Source organism: Bactrocera latifrons, unplaced genomic scaffold (assembly GCF_001853355.1).
Source record: "Bactrocera latifrons isolate USDA-ARS-PBARC rearing strain unplaced genomic scaffold, ASM185335v1 scaffold_1081, whole genome shotgun sequence".
In the NCBI taxonomy this organism is placed as follows: domain Eukaryota; kingdom Metazoa; phylum Arthropoda; class Insecta; order Diptera; family Tephritidae; genus Bactrocera; species Bactrocera latifrons.
In genome coordinates this window covers 11,374-35,994 of record NW_017534499.1, presented here as the reverse complement: position 1 = coordinate 35,994, position 24,621 = coordinate 11,374, and the positions used below count along the sequence as shown (strand labels likewise).

Sequence of the window (24,621 nt, the reverse complement as noted above, 5' to 3'; positions counted from 1 at the left end):
TGACTTAACAGACTTTTGAGGAAACTCTTTTCTATTTCTTTTGGTAAAAACTTAGTTAAAATATTTTAAAACTTWCCCAAGTGCATCTTTTCTTTATAAGTCCACCATAGTATTTTCCGCCATCGGAGCGCAGTCCACTAAGTCAACTTATATTGTTATTGCTTGTGATCGCTACTATAAAAACTAGAAGCTATGTGTGCGCAGGCATTCTATCAATTTAATTGCTTTACTCCAAACACGCAAGCGTTTAAGTAATTCTTCTTGGAATTTCCTTTTGTAGCCGATGAAGAAATTAGCGATAAGGCATCGACGTGTGGGAAGCTGCTGATATTTTTATCCGTTGGACTTGTCATACTCACGTTGCCGTTCAGCTTGTTCGTGTGCTTCAAGGTAAGTGCCACCATTCAGTATATAACATTCATATATATATGTATATATACATACGCATGCAAGTACCGTTATAGCACACATAACGGTGTGTGTGTGTGTGTTGATGTGTGCTTGCAGCTGCTCTGAAATGCGCATTAGAAGCGTTATTAAGTTCCGCAGCGACGCAGCTTGCATGCCACAGCAGTTGAGGCAATCAAAGTGGCAAAGCAGCAAATAAATGGAATAATAAATGATTTTTACACCTTTTGAAATGGCTGCATTCAGCAACGTGCCACCTGCAAGGTGCAAGTAAGCAGCAGGCAGCAGCCGGCAGCAGCTCTAACAATCATTTATTTTATTGCCTTGCAGTTCTATCTGTCTGCTGCGCTATTGTTCGGCTGCCGTTGCAACTTGCCTAACTGCGCGCACACACTCACACRCACACACAMWTGCACCAGATCCTTCTCAAATAACTTTGCCATTCAGGCGCATAATTTTTCTTATTATCCACTGCTTTTGCCTCTGTGTGTTCTTATTTCATTTTCACTTTTTCCTCTCCTTAAATTACAGGTAGTACAGGAATATGAACGTGCTGTTATATTTCGTTTGGGTCGTCTTATGCAGGGCGGCGCCAAGGGTCCCGGTGAGTATGCACGGAATTTTTATTGTTTTTGGTGGTAGATAACGGTGCAACGGAAAATGCTTGGAATACGTTTGAACACTGCGTATAATGGGTAGTCGAAAAAGTCTTTTCGTATTTTGTCTATAGATCTTGTTACGAAATTCGTTTCATTTTGAAATTTTTGTATAAAAATTGGAATAATGCCACGCAACSCACCAATGAAATTTATGCAGTTTACATTCCAAAAATGTTTAAATTAACATCTTCTTTGCTGAAACCAAATGAGATCGAACCATTTCTGAAGGGAATGGTAACAGAAGACGAAAAGTGGATCAAATACGACAATAATATGCGAAAAAATCATGGTCCAAGCGTGGTGAAACGCAACAAATGGTCGCAAAGCCAGGGTTGACCCCTCGAAAGGTTTTGCTGATTGTTTGATGGGATTGGAATGAAATCATCCACTATAAGCTGTTCCAGCCTAATCGATTGATTGATTGCACTTTTTACTGTCAACAACTGATGAGATTGAAGCAAACAATCGAAAAAATCGCCAGAACTGACCAACAGAAAGAGCTTCGTCTTCTAATTATGAGGACAACGTAAACCACACACGGCAAAAACTGAGAGAGCTTGGCAGGGAAGTTTTGATGCATCCGCCCTGACCTTGCACCATCGGACTGCCATTTGTTTCGGTCAATGCAGAACTCTCTTAATAAAGTAAAATTTATACTGAAGGAATAATGCCTCTAGCGGAGAAATGGCAAAAAGTGGTCGAGGAAAATGGTATTTTTTCGACTACCCAATATATAAGCTGGAATATTAAACCAGGCTATAACGAAATGGGACTGTTGGGCAGTTTGACGACGCCACAATGRCAAATGTTCTTTGCTGAATACAATACTATGTATAATCATTCTTCTCTCTATTTATTGCCAATTTGGGCACAGTCATCAAAGGATTTTGGCTGAGTAAATTATTACTTGGATGAAAAGAACAGCAACAACATTCAAGACTAACGCTTGCATCGGTGAGAAGCAAAATAGCTTCTAATATGTTTAAAAACAAAAATCGAGAACGCCATGGCTCACAGTGAGTCAAAGTAAGCTCCGTGAGCACCACAGATGCAGTTTAAGGCTCTTAAAGATGCTGCGAGCAAGATTGCCTCAAAATTATGAGATCTTCTCAAACAATAAGAACTCACTGAGACCTCTCCGTGCTAGAGTAAGCTGTAGAAGAGCCATCAAGGAGCGACAGTGTCGATTTCTCCGCTCTCGCCAAGAAAGCAGTTCACTATGCTGAAGCAATTTCCTACAGGGTACGCTTGCTACACATTTACGAAATTCGCAAGGCGCTGCAAGCGTGTGTATATGTAGCTGTGCGTGTGTGTGTGTGTCACGTACTCGCATATTGTCATCGACAACAGCTGCCACTGTTGCGGCTGCAGGAGCGCAATGGCAATTTGTGTTAATTGCAGCACTTGATCCAATTCTTCATCGTTTACGAGGCGGCGCGAAGCAGCACAGCCAACATACGTTTGTGGTGGAAACTTTTGTTTGCCGTTCGCCTGCAACGGCACTTTGCGCGCCCGCTTAGTAGCTTGCGAGAAGCCAAGCAYACATACCACTACACAAACACGCACACCATACATCTACATAACGGCAGGCAAGATGTCACAACACCACATGGCTGTACACACAAACTGGGTTGCAGGGTTGCATTCAAACGACACTTTCATAGCGATGTGTGTGTGTGTGTGGGTGTTTGTATTTGCCGTTGCCTTGTCATGCACGCATTGCATTTATACTCACCGCCTTTGTTGTGTGGCAAAAGTGGTTGTTGTTGCTGCAGCTGGTTCTGCTGTTGCAGGTGTTAGCGTTTGTGCCGAAGCCGTTAGTCGCGCTGCATGAGCAATGTTCGCACCGCTGTGATTCTTTTTCGCGTCCTTGTTGCACTTTGTTGCCCCGGATGTTGGCGCTGGTGCCGCAGCTGCCGTTACCGGGGCTGCGTAACTTGCTGGGCGGGGTGCTGCCGCAAAGTAGTTCTGCTCAATTGGCCACAAAAGCATAAATTGCGCACATTTTAGTGTCAAATGTGTCAAATGGTAATTTTCTAAAGAAAGGTCGCAAGCAAACGCCTCACGTTCTTACCGTTGTTGTTGCTGTTGTTCGTACTTTTTCTTTGTCTAATTAATTTTAATTGCATAAATTATAGTGAACTGTTATTTTAAGGTGTGAAATTACGTAGTTTGAGGGCAAAGGTGGGCGCCCGTTGTTCCTTGTAAGCCATGATTTTGCTTTTCCGAGCTTGAAATTGTTTGCTCTTTTTGAAAATAAAAAAGGAATTATTGTGGAATGAAACCCGTTAGCAGCAAAAGATAAAATAACAAAAATGGAAGTAAAAATCATTTTTGGGAGATTTATTTCGGTTGCGTTTTTTAGAGTTAAACACGGTCTTCATTTTATTTTTATTTTTATAACGAACCAAATATGTGCCCTTTTGGTCGACAATATTTTGCCATTTTAACGCTAGGGACATTATCCATCATTGTAAAACTTTTCTGGTTTCTCGACGAAAAACTGCGACAAAGAAATTTTCACAGGCTTCTCTTAAAGACAACTTTACTCCATTAAGGAAGTTCTGCATTGACCTAAACAAATTGTGGTCCGGTGGTACAAGGTGAGGGCTATATGGTGGACGCATCAAAACTACCCAGCCAAGCTCTCCCAGTTTTTGTCGAGTCATCAAAGATGTGTGTGGTCTGGCGTTGTGCTGATGGAAGACGAAGCCCTTTCTGTTGATCAGTTTTGGCCATTTTTTTCGATTGCTTGCTTCAATGTCATCAGTTGTTGGCAGTAAAAAGTACAATCAATCAATCGACTAGGCTGGAGCAGCTCATAGTGGATGATTCCTTTCCAATCCCACCAAACACGCAGCATAATCTTTCGAAATGTCAATCCTGGTTTTGTCAGGTTTGTTGTGCCTAACCACACTTGGACCATGATCTTTATCGCATATTATTGTCGTGTTTGATCCACTTTTCGTCTTTTTTTCCATTCGCTTCAGAAATGGTTCGATTTCATTGCGTTTCAGCAAAGAACCGTAGATTTCAATTTGGCAGATTAAATTTTTCACAGATAATTCATGTGGTACACAAATATCGAGTTCTTTTTGTAGCTAGACTTTTTTAAATTGTTCAGAACCATTTGATGATAGATGTTATGTGAATTAGCAATGTCATGGCTGCTTATGTGCCCGCCCTGGTCAATATTTTTCATAATTTCATCGACCTTTTCAACGATAGGTCGACCAGAGCGAGGTGCATTTTTCACATCGAAATTTATTGGAGATTTATTGACAAAATTCGAAACGGCTTTTTCAACTATTAATATTAAGACCAAAACTTATTCCGACCTAACGGCGAAAAAAACAATATAAAATRAGTTTTTAAGAAGTTTCTAAGAATTCTTTCTTTTAAAAATAATGTTAATTTTCTCCGCACTTTCAGGCATATTCTTTATCTTACCATGCATTGACTCGTACGCCCGTGTGGACTTGCGTACCCGCACCTATGACGTGCCACCACAGGAGGTAAGTACGAAAAAAGCCGCAAAACTTTGCATTCACAGCCAATGCTTTCAAAACACTGCTTTTAATGTGTTATTCAACTGCAATTCGCAGCAGTTGAAACATTTCGCTTAGGAAGAAAGTAAAAATGAAATATGCAAAAGTTCACTGATTCGCCTGAAAGTGATATTTAATTATTTCTTACTGGCAATATAAGAAAAAGTAATAATTAAATATTTTTATGGCAAAGTTAAGTAAGCAAAAGAGTTTATTAGTAGAACATGTAGAAAGACTCATGTGCACATGCACACATACACACCTACTCGTCAACTGTTAAGTGTACACGCCATCAAAGAACAACGCATCTTCTCATGTTGAATGTTACTCATACGCCACCGGTTACAAGCCAACACATTTTTCTCAAACCACACACTCTACCGTTAATTTTTCGAAAACATCTTACATTGTGGTGTTCGCTTTTTATTTTAAATTATAAGTAATAAAAAAATTAAAAATATTAATTTAGTAAAAAAATATGCTATCAAAAATAGTATTCTGTTGTATTTATTTTTATCTCCTTTACTGATACAAAATTAAGCCAATAGTTGCTTTCTTTGAGAAAACTGTTGTTTTTCTTTATTTTCATTATAAATTTTTTAAAATTTTTTTGTAGATTTATAGAAAAAATTTCACATTTATTTATTTTTATTAGCCGCACTTTTGCTTACTTCTAAATTTTTTATGGTTTTTGTTGTAATCTTTTTTTTAATTTGTTACGTCTTCATTATGCTAAGCAACCACAAGCACGTGAACACCACTTTTGAGTTTTATTTCTTCGTTCTTTCGTTTATCAATTTCCTTCCACTAATTGAATCGTTATAAACACTTTATGAATTTTCGTTTATTCATGTCGATTAGCTGGTGTTTATGATATTAAATGGTTAATTGAACTGTAAATACACACACTCACACGAACACATATTAAAACAGTGCATGTCAGTGTGTTAGTTTCTGTGTTCTTTCCACCACTCCCGCATTTTTGCGTCTATTTGTATTGTATTGTCTCATATATACATGTATACTATATTTAAATATTTATTGTCGTTGTAATATATAACATATTCTGAACACAAATTATGTATATTTAATAACTTCAATTGATCATTATGATGTATTTAATTTGAATATTTAATTTTTCCAACAAATTTTAATTAATTTTGTGGCATTTCAAAGCAATAATTTTTACGTGTTTATATCCCATTAATTATTATGTGTATTGTTTTTGTTATTTTGCAATTTAATCGCGATAGTTTGTTAAATTTAATGCCAGTTTATGAATAAACACTGCTCCGCTGGAATTGTGGCATCATTTCAGTTCAGTTCAGTACCAGCGAAGTTCCTAATTATTGACAAAGTGCTAAAACAATAATAAAGTCCACGTTATCTTAGAGGCAGAGAACATAAAATAATTACTTTAATGATCATAATTATATTGCAACTAAAGGCCATGAAAACACCTTTGACTAAATAGACTAGAGCAGACACCTTGGAAAATAATTTTTAAAAAATTATAAAATAAAGAAAAAAATTCACAGTTGTTCAAACCCATCGGAAACGAAAAAAAAGAAAACAAAAAGCATTAAGGGAAAAATAATTTTTTGGCGATCTGAGATCGGGGAAAAAAAAGGATTATTGAATTTTTCTTCTTTACTGGCGTAGAAACTAAACTATTAGCCTTATAGAAACATATTATATGGCAATGTTGTAGGAAGTGAAGTCATCCATAACTTTGGTATGAGGCTTTTTTCACACAACCTTAAAATTTATGAGATAAAATCAAATTTTTGGGATTTTTAGTTTCATCTTGTACAAAAAACCTGTTTTCTCTCACRAAATTTGATGTAAACTGACCTTCTTAGAAGTTGTTACGTTTGAACTTGCGCTCTACKGTGGCATAGCTTTTTCCAGGATACTAGTATTAACTACTGCGAGAGGGAGAAATCATATTTGAAAAACTGTGCAAAATTACAGTAAGGTTTACGATAAATGGTAACAAAGCATTCAATTTTCTACAAAGTCTGTGAAACGAGAATTGTTTTGGAAATGAGATCGACTTGATAATAATATCTAATATCTATCTGATAATAAGAAAGAATTAGAAAAATGTAAGGACCTTCCTGTTATAATTAAGAGCTRATACTTGGAGAAAATTTCCTTTGAGGTGTCTAAAACCTAGCTTTCAAAGTACCACGCGAACACGAAGTATAATTTTTTTATTTTTTGACCACCTTAATATGTAATGTAAGAACTAATAGTTGAAGAAATTTTCTTAGAACTGTCTAGAACCTAGTTTTCAGAGTACGAAGCGAATGGCAAATATTCCATTTTGGTTGACCCATCCTAATATGTATATTTAGTATATTTACCATCCATTAAAGTATAAAACAGCTCTTTTCACCCAACCGCGTGGCAAACTTCTACATTAATAATCTATATATTGTAAATGACTTTTAATTTTATTTCATTAATCAACTTTTTTCATAATTAACACGTTATATGCATTTTCAATTTTCACCATCGTATAAATATTGCGATTTTCTGTACTAACCATAAATATATACATATATCTATATACCACCGCATACTGCATATTGTTATCTCTACTTCTTCCTCTTCCACTGTTTTTAATAATTCGAAAAATTGCTTCCTCAAATCCAGTAAATGTGTTGCTGCAACTGCGTTTTTAACCGTTATTGCTTAATTACATACATACATACGACACATAGAAGTATGCTTTGAGTCGCTCGTTCCCCCCCACCACCATCACTTGGTTCCATATGTACAATACATGCTCGCATACACTTATATTGTTGAAGTTTTCCCACTTCCCCAGCAAAAGATAAAAATGGTTTGGAAAACGCGTCGTAAACRAACATTGTTTTTGAATATGCCTTATCTGTTTTTGTTTAAGTTTTTGTTGTTGACCACATCACAAGCAGACGAAACGGAAAAAAACGCAAGCAAATGTTAAAACTTTATGTTGCATTTTTGCCTGAAGTGCACACCAAGCACGCCGCAATTGAGCTCACACACATGTGCATACGTGTGAGTGCATGTGTGTGTGTCAGTGTTTGTGCATAAATACACCAGCTGCATGCCGAAAACAAAACTGATGCACAAATGAAATCTGTAACGAAATTCCGAAGCAAAGAAAAACGAAGCGAAGATTAATAAAAGCCGAAAGAAAACCAAAATAAAAACAAAACCGCCATACATGGCCACACAGTGAGCGCAAAAAGCTCAGCATTTTTGTATTGACAAATGCTGCCACAGCCACACACAATACCGCGCTGCCATCAGCCGCAGTCAGCCGCAGCCAAAGCAAACAAGTCAAGGCGGTACAGCAAGCGCAGCAACGTTGATTACAAGAAGAAATTTGCTTCTTGAGCGCTGCGCTTTTTGTTGTTGCGGCTGTTTTCAACTTTTCCACACACTTAGCTGGTTGGTCGCGTAAATCTGTGCGAGTGCATCTGCTGGCAACTGGCAGTCAAGTGACGTCGAAGCCAACTTTCGCTGAGACAAAAACAGGCACGAAAACTTTAAGAGAAAATAATCGCCAACAGTAAAAAGCAAAATCTATGCACAACAACACTTATCTGCCTGGCATATAGACACTTCTTCGAAACTAAGCGATTTACGAAAAAACCAACTCCWGTCAAAAGCTCGACTAGTATTGGTSATAGTRGTTRTGGCAGGGCGCTCAAGCTGATGCGGCGTGCAAATCGGTATCRGCACAGCGCCATATTTTTCACACCCACTGTTATGAAGGGTGCAGTAAAAATTAAAGCGTGCAATAAATGCCACGAAGTAAGCGATAGAAACAGTGGCTACACCGAGTGTCAGAAGTAGGTGCACACTCAGTTCTCATTATAAGGAATATATTCCTTTGAATTGAAAAAATGTAGAAATAATTATGTTAGAAAAATGAATCAAAATAAAAAATATTTTGTTTAGAAGCAAAATTATCGGAAGTGCAAAAGTGCGATTTTTATTTATGAAATTACAAGCATTACTAAAAATTTTGAATTTGCTTCGCTTAAATAAACAATGCTTACCTAAATTCACTAACATATTCGATTTTTATACCCTGAACAAGATATATTAAGTTTGCCACAATGTTTGTAACACCCAAAAGGAAAGGTCGGATGTCGCATAAAATAAATATGTAAATAATCAGCTTGGCGAGCTGAGTCGATTTACCCATGACCGTCTAGCTGTATGTACCCGAACCAGTTCTTTTCCTCCGCTCTTTTGTCGGAACTGCCGATATCGGACCACTATATATAGTAACTGAACGATCGAAATCAAGCTCAATCGTCAAAAATAATCCCACAATAGTCACTGTACAAATGTCTACGCTCACACCGACATAATTTAATTTTTTATAATTTTTTGTGAAAATTTAATGAAAAGAGAATTTAAGTTAGGATTTGTGCACTTGCTTTTGCCGGTCASTGTACTCGTTCTGGCTKTGGCTGGCACTTTGCGATAAGCGAGTGTGTGAAAAACAACATTAAGTATAAGTTTTTGCTGAAGTTGCTGCTTTTGTTTTCGATTTCTACCATTTTTTATTGCGTTAAAACTCTTTTTGCCCCTTATAATTTCCCTTTGAATCTCTGCTGTCCTTTAGCTGGTATCGTACACGTTKTTTTAATGCTGCGACACAGTTTTTATCCCCGCCAGAATGAATTTAGCAGAAACCAAACCAAATTTATCAAATACACTCATTTGTTGTTGTTCCATTTACGTACGACATATAGTAAAAAATGATTGAAAATGAAAAAATAATAACAACAATAATAATAATACATATTACAATTTGCATAGTAATTCTCAGACTCACTTAGTGTTAGTCACACTTAGCTGAAACATGAAAATATCAAAACGAAAACGAAAATGAGCATAGAAATGAAGACAAGCTCTTGTGAACAAAATTGGCTATGAAATTGAAGTCGAATTCTATATTATGCTGTGCAGCATGCCAGCATCTAAGGATTATATATATATATGTACATATATGCATAGTATAACATTTTTTAATACAATGTTTAAGTCTAAAACTACAAACGATTTCAGATTTTGGTTTCAAATCCAATCAATACGTAATCCATGTCAACTTATATTCTCAATATTATTATTTATTAAATTACTATAAACCCTAATTTGTTTAAAGTATTTGAAATGTTAAAGCTYGTTTGGAGCGTGGAATAACGGTACACTATTTAAACGCGTCTYTGTCGAGCTTTTAGCTAATAAAAGCACTTTGAAGATATTTAAATATTTGTAGCAAAATATCAAAGATTATTATATGAACACAGTATATGCAAGTTAGTATTTGTAATTTAATTTTAATAGTTATGCACAAGTATGCCTACTAAAATGGGTTAGCTACGTTTCGCGTTGCAAGTTTTAGGTATTTTATTGGATACTTTGTCGGTTATTCACCCGGCATTTAGGTATTTAATGGTTATTTTACTGATTATATTACTGGTTATTCACCAAACTCGACGATTTCTTTTTTTTTTTTTAATTCCGATTATGGATTTTAAGACTTTAAAAAAGCATATAGAAACTTATTAACTTAGCGGGTCAGCGGGTAAGCGAGAATAATAATAGAATATAAGCTTGCTGTTAACTTCTCTGACGACATCATTTTATTCTTGAAAGGGACAGCAACTGAGTCTACTGCTTTGCTGTCGTGTTGCATATTTTATTCTGCATATGTAAATGTTCATCAACTTGAAATTAAATGTAAAAATCAAAACCGAATTATGTTTTCGACCAAAAAATAAACTAATTAGTTTTATTATTATTATTTTAATGAAAACGGTAATATAATTAAATTTAATAGTACAAAAAAAGTTTAGTGASTAAGACCATTAATTGGTTTTAAAATTACGCTGAATATACAGAAAAATTGGAAACTTTAAAACGTWAAATAAATTCTTGCTTCCATGTTGAGAATGAAATTAAAATTGGCATAAATATTTTATTTTTATTTTTAATTCAATTAATCTTCGATTTTTTTGGTGTTTTTTCCTTGCCATAGTTTACTTTATAACTAATTAAACTAAATAAAACATTTAAGCCCATTACTATAAAAAAAAAATAATTACCGAGTTATTAAAAGTTGCCAAAGGTAAATTTTTATATAAATGCTGATCAACAACTGCAGAATATTTTTTTATGATTATTAGCATTTTATGACATAAGTCATTTTCTCTGCCAAGCTCAAATTGCTGAATTTTCGTAATAAGCGAAACAATTTTATTAAAATATATGTTTGTAGGTTTATAATATAGAATTCGACAACAAAAGCTAAGAAAAACTCAACAATTAAACATTAAAATACCAAAATACCACAGCATTTTAGACTAGCAGACACGAGTTATTACAATGCCACGCCTCATCTTATACAACCCGCATATGTTTAATAGACGATAAGTGCAAGTAATTACTTGAACATGCGATAACATATAATTACTAACGAAATGGATACTTCATTGTATGCATTAACTGTTTGATTATTTTCTATTTTTATGAGTTTGAAACAGATAAATCTTTTTAGCGGAGTAATTAATAATGTTTATCGAAATACTCGTACATACATATATCTATGTAATCCACTGCACTGATTTAACTTCCCCCTCCCCCTGATTAAAAGTTCAATTTTTGAGAGCATGCTATTTCCATAAATATAAATGTCTATTCTAATTAAAAAACAAAAACAAAAAGCTATCTGTCTTTACTCAACTTTTACATACCGTTACCGTTAGTCAATCATTAATAATTTATTTCTAACAAGAACGCAGAATTTACAAAATCTCAAACAATGCATAAACATGATTAAGTTGCAAAAAAATATAATTAAATACCAAACTTTAGTTCCACACTGAGGAAACCATTCACAACAACTCTCATATAAACTAAATTCCAAAAATTTTGGAACAGAAAATATTTGGAAAATTTAAGAATTGATTGGCTATCGTTTTATTGCTAAAAGAACAAAATTTAATTCATTACCAACACACACGCTCAAATCACATGAATAATCACTACATTGTGAGGATTACTTTGAAATGTAATTTGAAGGTCATTTGAATGCCGCAGTGTGAACACAAATGAGAAAGGAAAGAGAAAAAATTAAAAATTAAAAATTAAAAATTTTATTGCCAACTTATTACAAATTTATTAATCGATTTTTAACGCTTCCTCTGATTCGTTTGAGCACAAGCGAGGGATAACAGACCGCCACCAGTATAGAAGCAAACCTATGTCGAGTTCATCAATATGTGTTTGCGTGGTTTAGGCTGTTAAATGGGAAAGGGTTCGCATGTTCTCCGAAACCAAATCAAAATCAAATCAATTAATTTACTCACAAATACATAAAATACCATATATTCGAAATATATATGTATATGTATAGTGCAAATAAAAAAACTAAAAAAAAACTCAAGCATTATGACCGCCGATCAGTAATACCTACATACATAGACAATATACACATGCTCGTTAGGCGACAGCTAGCCAGTGATTTTACTAGTGTAGTACCATATACTATAAATATATAAATACCTATGTATTTAGTAGCCAATGTATACGGACATATTTATGTAATACATTTTATACATATTTACTGCTGCGAGCAAAGCGTAGATTGCCTGAAGAAAAGCCCACACTTGCTAGAATAATTAATAGACCAACATAACTATGTAACTATATAAGCATATAATATAACTATATTTATAAACATATAAGCTTTTAAATATATAATTATATAAACAAAAGTAACAAACAGGCAGCCAAGAATAGTTATGTATATGAAAAATGATAATAAATAATCAACACACACATATAGTCAGTTATATACCTGTCTCTTATACACATCTAGATGTGTATAAGAGACAGCTATATACTTGTATATATATGTAAACTGTATATGTATACTCTTAACTCATATCTCTTCTACTCCAAGAACCTTTGTAAAGAGGACGCTCCTGCGTACCAACCCAATAGCCTACCTTATCGTCACCTAAAATGCAAAACAACGTTTCATCAAAAAAATCCAAATTTTTTATCGCTTGCGATTCACTATATCATATTACATATAATATATGTAGCATAAATGCTATCAGATATAACCAATATATAACCAATGCATAAGCAACATTTAACCAATGTATAACCAATATATAACCATTGTATAACCGAAATTGAAATTGTGTTTCAATATGAGTGGTGATGAGAAAAAAACGTTAAATTTCTTCGTCTGTAAACCTATGACAAGTGATGTTACGYTATTTTGCATTTTTGGTGACGATATACATATGTATACACCCACATATAAAGAAAGCGTTATGAGATCGTTTGGCGTTGCAGCTTATCTACACTACACACCCATATACCTAACCACAAGCCATATATATCATACCTACAATTATACTCATATGGTTTGGATTATATAAATACACACATGCATATCTTCGTTGAAATGTGAGTAATGCTACTTGACTCCGGAAGACTGTGCAAATTGTAATAAAGTTAGCCATAATATCAAATAGCTAAATATGGTAATAATGAACCCATTAGTTAGGTATTAGGCATACAAATATGTATAATGTATGTATATGTATGTTATGTACAAATTTGTAGGACTCCAGTGTGGCACAGTACTGTACAGTTGTATGCGAACATATGTACCCAAGTGTGTGATCGAATTGCACTCCAACCGTCTCTTTAGTTGAGAATGATATTGCTTTCGATTTGTGTTTCTGTTTCGATCATTTCTTTTACTCATTTCAGTTTCGTTTTATTCCACTCTTGTTTTGACACAACACACAGCATCAACTTATTTATATACATTCATACATATGTATTTTTTGTACGAAACGTATGCATTTGTCTTATACTTTTACACTCTTGGYCTCTTCTTTGTACATATTAAATTATATATATATGTATGTAAACTTTTTTCGCTTTGATTTACATTTRTTTATTTACACTCTATTTGAAAAGTAAAATATTGCTTACAAACTACACCAAACTGCAGCTTTATGCAGGATATAAGCGAGCTGTTCCAAGTAGCTTAGCCAAGTATAGCTACTCCCAACGATATTCTAAAAACTCCCCCATATATAACACAAATTACTTAGATTTTACAAAATCGTTAGACCAAAAAGCTGGCTTCGATACGCCAAACGTTAGAAACTAACGAATCGATCAAACTATGCCAGATGCTCAAACGAATGACTAGCGCTTGTGGTGCAACCCTGTGCTTTTATGTTCTCTGACACAAACGCAACTTTCATTGATAGCGAAGTTTTTCTTTTCGCAATAAAACACATTTTAGTAATTTGATTTCCACGCTGACTTCTTAAGGCGTTACATGGGTTTCCTCRGGTAAAATTGCCTTTTACCCACAACCTTTTTGAATATAAAGAATTAAATATTTTATGAAAAAAAAATATCCTTCCCCCAAGTCCTTAAGAATTGTATCTCAAAGACCTGTGAAAAATTTCATGAAGATTGGTTGAGTAGTTGACGAGAAATCTTGCCACCCGACTTCAAAAACACAGTTTCCAGAAAAATGCGTTTAGAGGCGGCGCACTTAGCCTAGCTATCCTCGACCGCACAAGATCTCCGAAACTATTCCTCGGTTCAAATCGAAATTGAGAACAATATTGTAGAGGTGTTGTAGAATTTAATACAATAATAAAAAAACTTGGAAACCCATAAACCCATGTAACCCTTTAAAACGACTATAATTTAGCTTTAACTTTTGAAAACCAATAAAAAATTGTACATATTTCCCTTAACTTTTGAAAACCAATAAAAAATTGTACATATTTCCCTGTTTGAGAGGAATCGGTCATATAAACCTCCACAATGGAGAAACTGATCTAAAATGTGCAAAAAAAAAACTTGATTGAAGATATCGGTGTTAACGCTTTAATGAGCTATTTGAATACTCTCTTATACGAATTCAACTCGATGATTTTGCTGCTTAGCGCAAAGACAAAGAGAGGAGAAAAGGCGAATCGAAGACAGCTAATATACATATATACAATTTTAAGTGAACTAAAAACTATTACGCTTAGTTGCAATCAAATACAGTAATCTTTGTAGGCTAGCCTATAAGTAAAAAAGCCGTAAGACGGAAACTAATAATATATATATAACTAATAATAGGCTCATATATTATATGTTCTTTTGTGGCTTATGGGATCATAGCATATTATGAACCTTCAGTTCCAAAAATAGCCAAGTTATTCTTATTCTTATGTTCTTGTCCTCTGGAAGTTAAGATATCAGTGCTTCGATAGTAATGACATATAGTTAGTCTTTCATCAACTTTAAGCGACATTTTCTGATTTCGAAACCCCAAGCAAATGATACCAGTTCAAGTATGTCGAATACCTTTCTAAGTGGAAGTCTTATTCTCAGTGGGCAAACAGAAGTAAGACTTTGTAATTTAAATTTCGCGCTACAGCCCATTAGAGTTTTGAATCGATGAGTCTTGAATCTATGCTTACAGCCCGGAAATAGAGGCCCCGAAACAGACGATCAGTCGACTGAATATCATGGTATAGGTGAGTTGAAGCCGAAAAAACCAAGCCATAGTCAAAAACCAAAGTTATGGTGATAACTCTCACTCCAAATTCTTTTCGACCGACCAAACTGGCAGCAAGGAATAATATTTGAGTGTTACGCGTCGTTTGTGCGAAGCTATTCGAAAAAAGAGGCCGGAATTATGGGCCAAGAACTCTTGATTTGCACTAGAATAATTATTCGTCGCATACTGCATAGAATCTTGGTGACTTTTCGCCAAATTTTCAATCAATATCATAGTGCTACCACCGCATTCGCTTGATTGAGCTCCGTGTGACTTCTGGCTATTCTAAAAATTCAAACGACAACTTTGACAAAACCGTTTTGACTAAATTGAAGACATTAAACGTGAATCGTTATAAGCATTGAGGCGATTCCGGAAATTGACTTTATTAACTGTTTCGGGGATTGGAAAAGGCGGATCACTTTAAGAGGGACGAAATAGTTTTTCGATAATAAATAAAGATTTTAAAATTATGAACAAAGTCTTACTATTTTTTTGCTCAGTGTACATGGCTTTACCTAAGCGTTAATCATGCTTCAGTTGTTCCTTGATTTCGAAAGTTCAAAAAGTAATAGTCGACGCCGCTAATAGGCAAAAATTATTGATAAACCCTTATGCATTGAAAGAAACATTCTCCATATACTTTTAATAAAACCTTTAATTCTCTACTGATCACAGCGCTTGATATCGAAAACTAGTTGTAAAACAGCTGCCTAGTTCTATAAAAAAATGCTGTTGATCAGTTCCTCTTGGAGCGGTTCACTCACTGACACTACGTTCGATGGAATCTCAGACCGAAGTCTCCATGTTAATCACTTACCCTACCAACACCGTCAGGCAAACATATCGTCAAATATCACATGTACTCGTATTTCCCCGACTCGTTTAAAGCATTTCACCAATTTAGTTAGCGTGCATTTCCCTTTCACCGAAAACATTTATTTTTCACCACAAAATCGATTACATGCATTCACTATCAAAAGCTCATTTTAGAAGATTTGTGGCAATTGCAAAAGCCCCGAAATCACAAACGCACCACAGGAGCACAATTTGTACAGACCATAATTATTAAGTGAATACACACAAAGGCTTAATTATGTGCATAAATCTACTGCCAACTCCATGCCTCAAATTCAATTCAAAATGGAGGCACATACACACGTACACCCACACAGAGACATTCGGATGACGCAGGCACATGTATTAAGCAGCGGGTGTCCTTGTCATCGATAGCAAGTGACGCTACAGTGTGGCAACACTGTACGCATTCGCAGCAAATGAATAAATACACGGTCGCATATGTATGTATCATAGGATATAGCGTATATTTAACTGTACGTATTCACTTATGCAGTTATGTATGTATGTATGTATGTATGTATGTATTCGGTGTTGTGTCCTGTCATTGCTTTCGCATTTCGCACCACAAATTCACGTCATTCTTCGCGAAAATTAAGAAAATGCAAACAAATTCGCATTGCTTTTTTCCACACATGCAAGCGAGCGTTAAGGCGGCACAAATATCACAACCACCAACACACACACACGCGCGCAAGTGCAAGTATGCTTAAATGTGCGCTTGTGTGTGTGCATTAGTAAAGGTGTAAAGCGAAATGCAGTCGCAAATTAAAGTGAAAATGAAAATGCGCAAGCAACTCACTAAAATGCAACAAATGTATGTGGAATACATACATACACACTCASCTAGTTTAGGTTAGGTTATGCTTAGTACATAGGTTATCTTTATATGCACAAGTAGTGCCGCTATGTATGTCTGTATGTAGCTGACTTTGTGACTTTGTGTCAGGGAAAGCCACCACCAACAACACTTGCTTATTTCTTTGTATGTATGTATGTACTTGCATAACGTAAAAGCTCACTTTGAATTCCCAAACGAGAAACGTGTTGCAAATTCACAAAAATCACATTTAACTTAGAGTAGTGGAAGAGCGGAGGCAACACAAAGCGAGTTAATTTTAGCAAATTCCGCTTTGATTGCGAAAATCAAGCATACAAACAAACAAGCTAACAAACAAACAAATTGACATAGCCTATGCAATCACAAATAAGAAATATAAGAAATTAGAGTTTAGAGAAAACAAAGCTAAGCAAATCTAAGCAAAGCAAAGCACAAACAAAGCTAGAAACAAACAACCAAACAAAACCCACCACTGCACTTTGTAGGTACTGACAAAGGACAGTGTCACCGTGTCGGTGGATGCAGTGGTTTACTATCGCGTTTCCAATGCGACAGTTTCTATAGCGAACGTGGAGAACGCTCACCATTCGACCAGACTTTTGGCGCAGACTACTCTACGAAACACAATGGGAACTCGGCATTTGCATGAGATACTCAGCGAGCGAATGACAATTTCCGGCACAATGCAGGTGAGTCACACCTAATGTTCAACCCTTTTGTTTTTGGTTTTCGGTTTTTGCTTTGCAGCGTTCGCAAATCACCAGCACCAACATCATCGTCATCACCAACATCAAAGTTTCAGTTTCAGTGGTTTAGTGTCAGCATCACTGGCGCTCAACTCTCACCCGATCAAACACACACACACCCACTTCTGCCATTCGTTACATTGCTGCTGCATGTGTTGGCAGCTTGGCGCTGGTGCATGCCGCACATGTGCCTCCACCTTTATGAAGTCAACCAGTCGGCGAGGGAAGCGCAACAGCGGCAGAGGCTAATGGAGCGTAAACGTGATGTGTGGCACGCCAATGCAAATCATCGGAGGTTGCAAACTGCAGTCGCTTAGTTTATAGTTCTGTTGTTTTTACTTTGATTGTGTGTAGTGCGAATGTCAGACGAGGGTTTCGGGTGAGGGCGCGCAAATGGCAGCGCAAGCAAGGCAGCTGAAGAAGTAGTGCTACAGGAGGCTCAAATTTACATGTGTTTTTATGGGGCTGCCCTCTAGAGATTGCCACGACCATAAGCTGGTATATTTTTTGGTGGCTTGAACTTTATTTATGCTTAAAACCTCATTCCACGAATACGGATAGAAACATAATTTCTTGTATGATTTTGAAAGTCGTGGTGTTTACAGGTCTGTAAAATACCTTTAGCAGTACAGGAGGTCACAGTCTTTAACATAATTGAAACGCTGGTTCTTTCCAGTGCTCTAAAGAACACTGTCAAGCCATGCTGTAAGCGTCAGTTGCATTTACCAAAAACGTTAGTAGAACAGATGTTCCTTCCTTCCTAAAAAGGCAAAGTATACGTTCTTTAAGCTCTGAAATATAAGCTGATCTCTTAAACTRAGAGTTACATATACAAGTTGATTCTGCTAATGCACCCAATTTTAATGCAAGGTCACCTATTTTTGAAACACTTTACATTTTCCAAAAAACTCGGCATCGAAGTGGCAATATTAAGCAAAATGCTCTGAGTTACTGGATTCCCTCGCATTTCTTGAAACCAAAGACTTTAAAGACTTCATGTCACTTTATGTTGAAACGGAATATTTTATCGCCACCTCAGTTTCTCCCCGCAGGGTGTGTGACTTCAAAACAATTCACTGTACAAATGAATTTCTTGGGGACAGATTTGGTACGGCTAAGGGTCGAGTATGCGCATGTGTTTGTACACATATTCATAAATAGAAGTATTTATTCGCTTGTCGTTACTGCAAGTTCTACGAATATAAAGTCTGAAGATTTCCTCAGGTGCAAAGTGTAATGCCTTTTAGTCATGTCGTCGTTTCGCACACTTGACACAATTTTTCCGCTGCCACTGTACTCGTGTGCACAGAGTAAAGGCAGCACAACAAGTACACACATGAAAAAAATAAAATTGAATATAGATTTGTGAAAGTGTTAGTGCGGTGTAATAAAATATGAGCCCAGCAAATTTAGGGAGAAGTCACAACTTTATGTACTCTTTTGAGGTTACAGAAACAGAACATGAAAATTTCAAATATTTATTAGACAAAGAGAAAGGCCTTTTGTGAATAATTTATTTGTTTGACATGTGCGTAAAAACTTCTCGATTTCTGAAAGCACAGAAGCTCACCATTTTCACTATAAGATAATGTTAAATGCATTTTGGGACTAACTTTAAAGTGGGGTTTGTTGTGAGATTGATGAGGTATACTATATGTATCTACTAAATCGTGATGCATTTTGAGATTCCTTACTTTTTTACTTTTTTAAAGAAAAAACACAGGGACTTCAAATGTAATGAAGAACGGGTATATCATTCGAAAGAACATTRTTTGGCATTTATTTTTTGAATATTATCTGTTTCAAATTTAGCCGCGGCTACGTCTCAGATGGTTCATCCAGTAAAATTTTCGATGACTCGTTCGAGCATTTCGACTGGTAACTGCCGAATGACACGCGTGATGTTTTGGTTCAAGGACTGAATCGAAGMGGGATTGTCTGCATGGAGTTTAGACTTTACATATCCCCACAGGAATAAGTCTAACGGTCACACGAACTTGGTGGCCAATCGACCGACCCAAAACGCAAAATTATCTGCTCAACGAAGTGTTCTCTCAATCAAGCTATTGATTGATGCGATGTGTGAGAAGTGGCGCGGTCTGGTTGAAACCAAATGTCGCCGAGATCACGAACTTCAATTTTAGGCAACAAATAATCGATTTTCATGGCGCTATAATGGTCGCCATTGAGGGTTACGTTTTCACTGGCAACATTTTCCAAGAAATATGGACCGATGATTCTACCAACCCATAAACCACAATAAACCATTGTTTTTTTTTTTTTTTTGTTTTGTTTTTTGGATGAAATACCGATTGAACAGAACGAAAACTTGAGATCTTCTTGGAACTTTTCAAGAGCATACAGAGCGAAGCGATGTTACTTGGGATGGTCGAGCGGCTTCAGCTAGTTCAAGTTGTAAAACGTTTTCAATTGAAGACCTGAACGTAAAACGCGCTAAGTCATTCCATACRCCAGTCCGAGTTTCTGCGAATGGCTCGGAATCGACTCTCCATGCCCTCGCTCTCAACTACAGCTGCTACATTTTCTTCATTGCGTACTGGACGGGGTCTTTTCGGTCGAAAGGTGAGAAAAATCTCACCTAACTACTTAACAAATGTCAGAAACATATCGACAAAAGTTCAGCATTTGACATTTAATTTAACTTGCATCACGCTGAACGACACCCGACCTAACGGCATTGACAGCCGATGACTGTTGTCACCTGTCAGCGCTGCCAGAGCAAGTGATGCAAGTAACCAACCAACGCAAGTTGATTTGACACATACATTCACAGCAATAAGAAAATTACGAAGAACAAGAACGTAAGCAGTGTTKCATTCGCATGCCGTTCGGAAGTGTGTGTGTTGCTGCAACATTTTTTCCTCAGGTCGTTATCGTTGTTTATATTTACTTGATGCGCTCATGCAAATAAGCAGAGAGATGACATCTCACTTGCCATTGATGAGTGCGCATAAACAAGCGCCACCTCCCCGCATCTACTACACACATACACTCACACATGCATGCGGTTGTAAGCAAGTCCGTCCGCCGGGTCAGCTATCGACACACCCTTCAGTGCTCAATCGTCAAGCCATTTGAAGCAATGAAGCATGCACAAGCAATGCATGCAAATAGATCAGCACACATACACACAYACACACTGGCACAWGCGTGCTGGTGCTGGTGAARAGATATTGCWATTTTTATGCACGACCAAAATCACGGAWGCCGAGTTCAGTGCTTTGCATGCGAAGGCAGAAAGAAAGTCGCAATCGCAATCGCAAACGCAAATCACATTAACATTAACAAATGCTGGCAAACAGAGAGCAGAGCAAACTGTGCAAGCGACGCACACAAATCGAAAAGTTTGCAAAATATTGCAAAGCACAACACTCACACATACATACACATGGCATCATTCATCGCTGCTTGCGCTTTTGCAAGGGCAATATATTTGGAGAATGGACGAGAGCGAACATAAAATAAATAAACACTTTGTTACGGACGACATTTGCATTTGCAATGCGAGACCCTTCTATGGGAATACAGTTACAGTTAGTTTAAATATAAATAAATGCATGCGCTTGCTTGCTGGCTGCATAAGAATTCGAGGTGCGTAAGTTAGATTCGAACTGATTTATTTTGGTGTACTACCAGTCGGCGGATAAGTTTAACGGAAATAAGTGACTTTGCGAACAACAACAGAACGTACATATGTAGTGGAGAACTGTAATCTGAACCTTCCACCGGTGAGGCGAGCCGGTTTTCGAATGCAGTCAATATGCAAAATGATGTTAAGGCAGGGAAAAATGACAAAAAAAATAAAAAAATAGTAAAAATCAAAAACTGACAAAATTGTGGCATTTATAAAATTTGAATTTTACGCCAAAAATCGCTTCGATTCAGGCCTTAGAGCAAAACATCATGCATGTCAGTCACCAGTTGCCAGTCGTGGCCAACATTTGACAGAGATAGTCTTCAAAATATAAATTCTAAAGACTGAAAAAGATGATATGATAATAAATATTCCCATTAAATTTGAAGTTTCGGTGTTTAAATAAGTAGGGAACCTCGAAATAGATCGCCATTATATACCGAAGAGGCAAATTTCATTCGTCTTCCGATCATTCRTCTTCGATTTATCACTTCAGCAAATGTGAAAAATGTTCTTTCGAGAAAAACGCATGTTATTTTTAAAGATATRAGCTATTGAAATATGAAAAAATCGTATTTTCAAATTTTCAGACCAGTTGTGTTCTTTAATATCGACAATTATCACAACTACCAGCAGCAGAGTTGATTGTCTGTATTTTTACTGGCGGGTGTTTGTCTGAACCCAAGGGGTTTCCATTACATATGAGCATGCAATGCACAAATATATAGTATATACCATATATGTATGCATGTGATATATTTAAAGCTTAAAAAATGCATTGAGGTCATTTGATTAAATTGATTCTTAAACATCGTACAAACTGWTAAAGCGTTGATTTGAATAACGGAAAATAAGAGTTGTTTCACTTTAAATGGACATTCCATTTTTACTGTTTATTTAAAGGTTTCTGTTTCCATTAAAGCAGTCAAGAAGCAATTTAAACAAAAAGCCTTTTGAACGAAATTTTGATAATTTAATGCCAAATCTTCAAAAGAATATAATAGGTTTATTTGTTAACTTTTAATGGGAAAATAATGGCCTTTATATATATATATTTATATAAGGCGTTAGGTATGATATGATTTCTAAGTGCCGTTTCGTCCATTTTATTTCTTCATTATCTCTAATATTTTCATTGTAATCAATAATGTTTTCAGTTTCATCATGGAAGTATTTAAGTAAGAACAACGTTTACAAATTATTAAATTTTATTACCAAAATTGTCGTTCTAAAATCGCAATTTTTCGTGCGCCTTTGCCATTTTATGGTCGTAATAATCGTCCACTTGTGTTGGCAATTTCGAGCGCACATTTTCTTTACTTATTGTTTAAGTGCCAAAAAGATAAAGAACGGCTCGAAGAAATAAAAATAGCAAGTGTTGCTGTAGACTGTAATTTGTCGCTTTCAAGACGTTCTCAAGAACTGGAACTGTCCAAAGCGCAACCTGTCGGTTTTTAGGAAAGGATTTAGGCTTTCATCCATATAAAACTGTTCTCACTCAAGAACTGCAGCCATTGGACTACCGTTAACGTCGTGAGTTTGCTGATTTTGTCTTGGAACAACTTGAAAACGAAGACGTTGCTTTGTGCCACACAGCACGTGCAACAACCGAATTATTGCGAGAACAGTTTGGAGATTGGATTATTTCAACAAATTGTGGCATTGAAAGGCCTGCAAGAAGATGTGATTTAACACCATTAGACTACTTCTTGTGGGCTTATTTGAAGTCTTTGGTCTTTAGCAATAAACCAAACACTCTTCAAGCTTTTGAAGTCAATATCTATTCATGCCTTACGACTTGATTTAGTGGAAGAATTATTCAGAAATTAGGTTCATCGAACTCGTTTCTGTTCTGAATTAATCAATTTATATATTGCTCTGCTACTTAAACAAGAGCTACTGTAATAATTTCTTTTTTAAACAACAACTTCAGTGAAGCTTTCTTTTGACATTACATTATTTAAAATTCTGAATACTTGGGAATTTTTCAAAACATTTAATATAAATCCGATTTTTTTTGCTTTTATTTTTTTGAAAAAAACAGAACCTACATGTAACTGGTTGCTTACCTGAAAAGTACGAAATTTCCGTTTTAATGGCATTGCATTCCAGAAGATTCAAATACTTGAGATTTTTTCATGGAATTTTTTCAAACCCCCGAGTTCTTTTTTAAGTATCAAAAAAAAAAAACACTGTTAAAATAAAAACTAAATAAGAGGTTGCATGCCACAGTTGCCACATACTTGTACAATGGCAACAAATGGCGAGTGTCCTTATTTTCATGACATGTTTTGCCCATAAAAATGGCAAAAGTAAACTGGGCATAACAATCGAGTCTAGTTTTGGAAAAAAAAAAACAACGAAAACAACAATAATACACCAGCAATAAAAAATACCCAAACCAGCTGCCTTGCTCTCTGCTACAACAATAAAGAAAATCTAAACCAAATGTTATCCTTGAAAATGACATCTGCGGCAAACACACGCGCAACAACAAGAGCCCTTCTATTGGATTTTTTTCGGTAAGCTAGTGTTGAATGTGGGTAGCAATGTAAAATCTGCGCTCATCTTTCAGGCTCATAAAAATGTTGAATTTGTACAGTTTTATGACTATATCTGAGCAAAAGGAGTTGTMAAAAGGAAATCTGAAACTAATATTGTGCCATTTCTATTTGTATTTGTCTCGTTTGCATGTCGATGGCCTAACGATGCGCGGGGGATATCAATCCGCTCAATAACAACCAACAATGGCGCTGGCAAATAAACAAATAATCGCTTTGTTATCAAACACTTTCGCCCGACTGTCGATTTGCCACGCAATTATGGACGGAAACTTTTGCTGGGCGTCGCAGGTCCAACTAGACGAAGCCACCGATGCTTGGGGCATTAAAGTCGAGCGTGTTGAAATGTAAGTAACTGTGGATTATTGGATGATAAGTTCTTGTTTGTGGTTAGGAGAGTGAGTGCGTAAAAGTTACAGGGAAAATAAAGTTAAAATAAAACAAGTAAGGAAGGRCTAAGTTCGGGTGTCACCGAACAATTTATACTCTCGCATGATAAAGTGATAATCTAGATTTCAGGCGCGGTTGTGAATCGATTTCACCCATATTTGGTACATGTCATCAGGGTTAAGAAAATATTATATACCGAATTTCATTGAAATCGGTCGAGTACTTCCTGAGATATGGTTTTTGGTCCATAAGTGGGCGACGCACGCCCATTTTAAATTTTTATAAAAAGCCTAAAAGCCTTTTTGTTAGTCGGTTAACGCACTTTTAGTGATTTTCAACC

General features: G+C 36.0%; 1 protein-coding gene across 1 annotated transcript in view; it reads left to right on the top strand.

Annotated features, from left to right (window-relative positions):
• Positions 1-280: 280 nt before the first annotated feature.
• LOC108971214 (band 7 protein AGAP004871) overlaps positions 281-24,621 on the top strand; it is a gene marked incomplete at its 5' end in the record, with an annotated part of 29,543 nt that continues 5,202 nt past the window's right edge. Inside the window, 5 exon segments of the mRNA XM_018937113.1 lie at positions 281-390; positions 940-1,012; positions 4,500-4,582; positions 17,415-17,618; positions 24,183-24,238. Of these exon segments, the coding sequence (XP_018792658.1) occupies positions 281-390; positions 940-1,012; positions 4,500-4,582; positions 17,415-17,618; positions 24,183-24,238 (526 nt within the window).